This window comes from Gopherus flavomarginatus, chromosome 17, assembly GCF_025201925.1.
Source record: "Gopherus flavomarginatus isolate rGopFla2 chromosome 17, rGopFla2.mat.asm, whole genome shotgun sequence".
NCBI lineage: Eukaryota > Metazoa > Chordata > Testudines > Testudinidae > Gopherus > Gopherus flavomarginatus.
In genome coordinates, this window is record NC_066633.1 from 21628743 (window position 1) to 21636307 (window position 7565).

The 7565-nt window shown below is 57.3% G+C and overlaps 1 protein-coding gene across 1 annotated transcript; it reads left to right on the forward strand.

Annotated features, from left to right (window-relative positions):
- The first annotated feature begins 796 nt into the window (after positions 1-796).
- On the forward strand, positions 797-5667 carry LRRC26 (leucine rich repeat containing 26). The gene is made up of 2 exons (XM_050927093.1): positions 797-1409; positions 3905-5667. The coding sequence occupies exons 1-2, from the start codon at positions 797-799 to the stop codon at positions 4135-4137; spliced, it is 846 nt and encodes a 281-aa protein (XP_050783050.1). The 3' UTR covers positions 4138-5667.
- The last annotated feature ends 1898 nt before the right edge of the window (positions 5668-7565 follow it).

Sequence of the window (7565 nt, forward strand, 5' to 3'; positions counted from 1 at the left end):
CTGACCACTAGGCTACAGAGCCATTCTCAGGCTTGCAGCCTCTCTTTCTGGCCCAAGCAACTGAGAGAGTGAGAGCGCCAGCGAGGGCACAAGCCGGGGGGGGGGGTGAGTGTGCAGCCTGCTGGTTAGAGCACTCACTCAGGAGGTGAGGGACCCAGTGGCCCAGCTCCAGGCTCCTGAATCAGAGCTGCCAAGGGGAGAGGGTCCAGGAGTGGGTGGAGGGGCCAGGCCCAGTGGCCGAGGAGAGCAGTGAAAGCTGGGGTGAGCAGTGCAGCCCGAGCCCTGTGAGAGGCCTGAGTATGGGCTGGGTCCAGGGGATCTGGCCAGTCCCCCAAGGGTGTGGCCTTAAGGTTATTGTGTGTGGCACTGCTGCACTACCTGGCCTGGAGCAGTCTCCTGTGGGGTGGGGGAGGGAGGCCCTGGCTCTGCATCTTGGCAGGAGTGTCTGCTCTGTGAAAATATTTGCTAAGAAAGTGCAGCTCCGCCCTGAAGAAAGCACAGCCGGGAGAGCGCTGGCCTTTAAGCAGCGAGGTTAATGTTTCCAGAGCGCAGGTGAGGCTGCGCTCTGCAGGGGGAGGAAAGTGCCTGAAGAACTACAGGGTGTCTGAGACCTGTGCAAGGCACCGTGAGCCCCCAGCCTGGCTCCCGCCCTGCCAGTTGCCCCTGCCCCACAGAGCCAACCTGTGAGGGCTGCTGAGCCGGACCAGGAAGGCTGGGTGTGTCAGGCACGGCAGGCGCCAGGAGAACTGGAGGACTTGGGGGAACGGGAGCTGAGTGGTTCTCTTGGCAGCTAAGCATGGCTGGCTGGAGCAGCCTGGCCACTCTCCTGGCCTTTCTCCTCCTGTGCCCGCTGCCCTCCCCCGGCTGCCCTGCCATCTGCAGATGCTCCTCTGGGGAAGTGGACTGCAGTTACCGAGCCTTGCGCGTTGTGCCTGAAAACCTGCCCACCAATGCCAGTGCCGTGTGGCTGGGCTACAACCACATTGCCGTCCTCAAGGCTCACACCTTCCGCTCGCTGCACACGCTGCAGAACCTCAGCCTGCGCAGCAATGTCCTGGTGAGCATCCACAGCCAGGCCTTGGCAGGGCTCGAGGCGCTGCAGGAGCTGGACCTGAGCAACAACTACCTCACAGTGCTCACGGCCGAGACCTTCCTGCCTCTCTCAGGCTTAGTGACTCTCAACGTGGAGGCCAACAAGCTTGGCCAGCTGCCCCTGGAGGTGCTGAAAGCACTGCCCTGCTTGCAGGAGCTCTTTCTGCACAGCAATGCCCTGAGGTCCCTGCATGCCAGCGTCTTTCTGAACCTGCCTGCCTTGCACTCCCTCACGCTGCAGGGCAACCCGTGGGCATGCACCTGTGAAATCCAGCCTCTCTTCCTCTGGATCATGGGCAACAGGGACAAAATCCAAGGTAAGAATGGAGGGGTGGCACAACAGCATGGAGGGCAGAGCGCAGGCCTAGGGCAGGGCAGGAATTTTTCAATGAAACCTTTTCTTCATTGGACAATCCGGCTTCCTCTTCACTGAACCCTCTTGATTCTGACAGAACGTTCTCAGAGGCCAGGCTCAGACCCACCACTCCCGTATCTTGAGGGAGGGCCCTGGCCACTGGGCCATACAATTGGTCTCTCTCAATCTCTCCTGTTTGAAGTTGTTCCACTTTGTAGAAATAATTCAATGGTCATTCGGCCAGAGCGAACATGTGCTATGAATTTGTAGCCTGGTGGGGGAGCCAGGCTGACATCCTTGCCCTGAGTCAGGCAGAGTCCAGCCACTGGCCTATTTCAGGATCTCCGGTTGTACAAGGTCTCATTTCCCTTCTGCTGCAGAGTTCTCAATTTCCAGCCAGCCCCACTCAACTCCCTTGCTCCCAGGGCTGGCCAGGCTGGGAGAAGGAGCCTTGAGTGAATCTCATGCACTGACGGCAGCAGATTTATTCCATTCTCTGGCCAGAGGCAGGGTCTGTGGACCTGTGGCTTCCCTAGGAGTCCCCTCTCCTTGAAGCAGGCGGGTTTGGGTTGCAGCAGGGGATGTGGCTGCATGGTTCCACCACGATGCTGGTCACACAAGAATCCCTTGGGTGACAGCCCGACTCTGAACAAAGCCTCCGGGGCCTGGTATTGGGCATCCCCTGCAATCCCCTGCTCTGCAGGGGTAGTGACAACTCACCGGCAGCAGGGCTGGGCCAGCAGGACACAGTGAGCAGGGAGTGAGGGCCAGGGCCTGACCCCCATTGTGGTCCCAGCCTGCTCACTGATGTCGCTGGAGAAGCCTGGGCGAGGCTGCAAGGAGTCAGCCCATGTGCCGCAGAGCCTGGGTTAAAGGGGAATCAAGGACAGTCTACTGTCTGGGGATTGGTCCTGCTTTGAGCAGGGGTTGGACTAGGTACCTACTGAGGTCCCTTCCAACCCTGAGATTCTATGATTCTATGACAGTGGGGCTGAGGAAAGGGAGCTCCAGATGGGCAGAGCCCTCTGGCTCCTGGTTTTGGATAGGCCCTCCTGCCATGGGCGCCAAGGGGCATCCCAGGGTCCCCAGCTCAGGATACGGAGTTTGGGAATGGTGAGGGGCCAGCCCCTCACTGGGAGCAGTGTCAGTGCCAGGGAGCCTCCAGCTGTGGGACACCACCAGAGCTGCCCTGTGCTCCAGCTCTTCCTTTCCTGGGCCCTGTGCTCTGCTCTGAATGTCTCCCAGCCTACAGCGGCTCCCCTTGGCGCTGCACAGCCCCTGTGTGCTCAGGGTCGCAGGGGCCAGATGCAGCACTTGGCTGGGGTTCTCCATCCAGGCAGCAGGGTGCCCCTGTGTTTTCTATCTGACTGGGCCTGGCTGGGGTAATGAGCACCAGCTGGTGCCAGGCCTTTTGCCAGGCCTCTGTGATTTGAGCCCTTACTGGGAGTTTCAGGTTAGTGCCTCTCTGTCCTCCAGTCCACTAAGAAGAGGAGAGGCCAGTGCAGCCGGGGCTGGGAGGATGGGAGGCTGTTTATGGAGTTGCCTCATGGCCCCATGGTGGGCACCAGATAGTGCCGTGTGGTTCCTGCCGGTTCCTCAGCTGAGAGCGGCACTATCTGGTGGGCGGGCAGTACTGCCTCCTGCAGGCAGAGAACCCCCCCGGCTGATGGCGACAGCCTTCCCGCTGCAGTGCAGGAGCAGGAGGAGAACATCTATCCCTACAGCCCCCTCCCAGCTGAGGGGTGGCACCGGCCTGTGTGGGCATCATAACCTCAGCCCTGGGAGAGGGGCTGCCCCAGGCCCCGCCCCCCAGCTCCGTGGGCATCGAACCCCCAGCCCTGAGAGAGCGGCTGCCCCAGACCCTGCTCCAGTTTCTCAGCCTTCGAGCCAGTTCAGCCTCTCCCATCAGCCCCCCGACATACTTCCTCGTGTGTATCACCATGGGCACCGACTCGCTCCCAGTGCCATCATGTTGAGGCGGGAGCCCTGGGCCTGCACCCTGGCTGGGTGGGATGTTTCCATGACACTCCATTGGGCTGACAGAATTAACCCCAGCTCTGCGCAGCACATTTCACCTGGTGACTGTGGCACTACAAGAAGACAGAGGTGGGAGGGGGAATGGCTCCTGGCCACTTAGGCCGTGCTCCTCCTGAGTGCTGCCATCCTGCCCCACCGCAGGGCTGCCGTCATGGCCCACAGCCTGCCCCATCCTCCCAATGCTGGATTGTCCTGCGTGACCTCGCCTAGCACTAGCACACCCAGCCGGCCTGCAGATCTTCCCCGCAGTGCTGGCCCACCCTGCCCAACACTGCCCTGCCCAGCCTCCCTCCCTGGCGCTGCCCTTCCTTTTGCTGCCCTCCTCCAGCCCAGGCAGGAGCCCAAGCCAGCTCCCATGTGTTGCTGCCAGGTTGGGAACCATGACCCGGCCTGACCTTTGTGTCTATCTTTCTCTGGCAGAGGAGAATTTGATCCTGTGCAGATTCCCAGAGCACCTCAATCAGTATCCCCTCCTGGCCATTGGCAACGAGTCCTTCAGCCACTGCCAGGAGAGCTTGCTGCACCCCCGGGACTACGTCTTCTTCCTGCTCATCGGCCCAGCCTCCTTCCTGGCCAGCATCCTCATCTGCCTCCTCCTCGGCTCTCTGGCTGTAGCTTATAACCACCTCCTGAACAAACTTTGCTTTTGGTGAGGAGCCCACCCACATGGGAGTCCCATGGCTGCAGTAGCTCTGGGTGGGCCAGCCAGGGGACGAGGTACTGTCTGTGTCCCAGGGCTGGCAAGCATTGTCGTGGGCCCGGGAAGAGAATTGTGTTATCTTCCCCTGCTGCGGGGCCTTTCCTTCTCCCCCAGGGACCATGAGCCCCACTCACGTTCCTTGGAGCTGCAGCAACGAACCAAGAGGGAAATCCCCAAGGTTTCTGCAAGACTTCTCTGAACATCCATCTGCACTGGCTGGCGAGTGCTGGCTCCACCCCTGAGCCCTCCAGCTCTTTCCAAGAGCCTGCCAGTGAGGTGCCAATTGTTCTGATACGGAGTTAGAGCCCATAGGACTGGGCTGAGAACCCCCCATCATCTTCCACACCTGCCCCTGACCAGCAGCAGATGGGAACTACTCCCCCCTGGCCTGGTTCATGCCAGCACCTCAGAGGTGAAAGGCCCCTCTCTGCTTCCTAATTTGCCTCAAAGGCACCTAGAGGGACGACCCTCCATTACCAGGGCTTCAGTGTTAGCTGAAGGGTGTAACCATCTGGCCTGCCCAGCCCAGTCCCCCAGTATGAACGTGACAGCCAGGGGCTGAGTGCAGTCCCCACACCAATTCACAGGGCTAACACGATTGGGATGGCATGCTAGGAAACCTGGTGCCTGCTGCAGTAGGGTGAGCTGAGAATTGCCTTTAGGTTTGCGGTGTTCTCAGTCTTAACTGCACTGGTGGTTGGGTAGCAGCCACAGTGTGCTCAGAGGAATGGTCAGGGTGTGAATGCTGCTACTACCCTGAAGAAATAGGAGCCATTTGCTCTGGTTCCTCATGTGTTTAGACCAGAGCATGGACAAATCAAACCAGAGGCATGCGCCTTTCCACCCAGGGAACGGAGGCAGATGTTCTGGATGAGAGAGTCGTGAGTAAAGAGCTGGAGCTGGGCAAACACTGAACAATGCTCTGGACCTACCTACGTGAATGTCAGCACTAGCTGGCTCTGGGCGTGCTCACTTCCTGTTTGCATTCATGTCCCAGTGATGTTCTAGCAAACATGTCCCCAGACAAGAGAGCTCACAGGAATGGTACATTTTAGAGAATATTTGTGGCAAGTGAATTTTTGAACTTGAAACCGTGAGTATGTGTTCTGGAAACCTGAATTGGGACCTGGCTCAACAATCAGGAACAGAAATATTCCTTGTGCCCTCTGTGTTGAGAGCTCAGATTGCAGACCTGGACAGTGAGCGCTCGCTGTGACCTACCGGCAGAGAATGGCCGACAAGAGAGCTGCACTGGATTCTGGGAAGTGCATTCTGGCTTCAGAGGAAGCATCACCAAATCGATTACTCCTGGCTCCAGCTCTTCCTGTATGGCCAATGCTCCCAGAGCCAAAGCTAACCCCCAAGTCCGGGTTACCCACCCTACCAGTGGGGAATGACAGTAGTCATGTTGTCGGGCCTGAGAGCCACTCAGTAGCACAATGGAATCCAACACACATGGAAAATGTCCTTTTCCATTACACACACACACACACACACACACACACACACACACACACACACACACACACACACACACACACACACACACACACACACACACACACACACACCCCCCATGGGCTAGTCCCAGTAAAACACTGGGCGTTCAAGGGCAGCCTGTTCTCCCCTTCCCGCAGCACCATGTATGCAGTGCTGGGAACACATGCAGTGATCTTAGGTGCTAAGGAGTAGTACTGTGTTATCTGACAGCAAACCCTTCACATGTGCTCCCCACACAGTGTTCCCCCTCACCCACCATCCCCTTATGGCTCTCGAACCTCCATCTCCCCCGGCCTCCTTCCCTGCTGGCCTGTCCTCACTCACTGCTCCTGTGGAGTTGGGTTGCCCAGTCCCAGGTACAGGCTGGGGACCCAGCACTGCTGCACCCACTAAGCACAGCCTGGTCTCAGCCTTGCCATGTGCCCACAGGAAGTTGTCACTTTGGCCCCTCTCTGCATAGAGTCAGGTGGAGCAGGAATGTGCCTGAGCCCTGGCTGGCAGCCTCCTGGTGCCTTGGGTAGTTTTCAGCTGCCACTCCTCCCCTCTGATCACCCATCCCATCAGTTGCATAATCTATGGGGCTGAGACACACCCAGCCCTCCTCCTCTGGGCTCCTCTGGGTCTTGCACTGGGGGCCAGTCACTCCTAACAAACGGGGACGGGGGTCTCTTTTCAGTACTGGGGTCTGATTCTAAGGATGCAGGGATCTGCGCTTAAATCCATCCTGACACACTGTGGCTTCCTCTCCAGTCGGGGGCAGGGTCGAGGGAGGGGGTGAGCCCTTTGCTGGGAATGCCTGGAGTTGATCCTTTCTACTTATGACATTTTCTGGGCATCGTTTTAAGGGGAAATATTATCTCAGCCTCATGCTGCCTTACTGCTTTGTTATTATTTCTTCCATCTCAGTAACAGGAGGAGTCAAGAGGTTGTTTTACCTCTGTATTTGGCACCGGTCCAACTGCTGCCGGACTCCTGGGTCCCGTTCTGGTGCTCACGATTCAAGGACAGTGATAAATTTGAGAGGGGTCAGAGAAGACCCTCCAGAATGATTAATGGAGTAGAAAGCCTGCCTCATAGTGGTGGACTCAAAGAGATCATTCTAGTCTGCTTAATAAAGAGAAGGCTAAAGGGTCCCAGGCTGTGAGTATCTACATGGGGAACAAAGATTTAATAATGGGTGCTTCAAACTAGCAAAGAAAGGGCTAAGATGAGCCAGTGGGTAGAAGGTGCAGCAGGACAGATTCCGAATGGAAATCAGGGGAGGGGTAATGAACCATTGGAACAACTTACCAAGAGTCATGGTGGATTCTCCATAACTTGATTTTAAAATCAAGATTGGATGTTTTTCTAAAACTATGCTGTCAGTCAATAGGACCTATTCTGGGGCAGTTCTCTGGCCAAGAGGAGGTCAGACTAGATTATCACAATGGTCCCTGCCGGCCTGGGAATCTAAGAACCTGCACCCACCCATCTTAACCTGGGAATCCCTAGTGCATTGTAGCCTAGTCCTCACATGCGCCAGAATAATCTCCTTGTCTCTGTCAGACAGCTTGTGATGCCTCCTAGGCCAGCTCCGGAGCTGCATGAGAACAAGAGAGGGGCTACTGACTGGCAGAGGGAGGCATTTTAATGGATTAGCAAAAACAGTAACAACATCTTGAGCTGAGGGCATCAGCCCCTGCTTCCTAAAAGGTGCATGACCCTGGGGTTCTGCTGGTAACAGTCTGCATCTGCCCAGCAGTGCCCTTGCACTCCCAGGAAGACCTCACCACCCCCTTCCATTGCTTTGTTGCTTCCAAGCCTAACCATTGTAATACGCTCTCCCTGGCACTGACCAAGCACGATCTGGAAGCTCTGGCTGCAGCCTGCATACTACTGGAG

Bases quoted from the DNA above. Each gene is read 5' to 3' on its own strand.
- LRRC26 (XM_050927093.1), top strand. From the start codon at position 797: ATGGCTGGCTGGAGCAGCCTGGCCACTCTCCTGGCCTTTCTCCTCCTG. The intron at 1,410-3,904 runs GTAAGAATGGAG...TTTCTCTGGCAG, and splicing joins CAACAGGGACAAAATCCAAG to AGGAGAATTTGATCCTGTGC.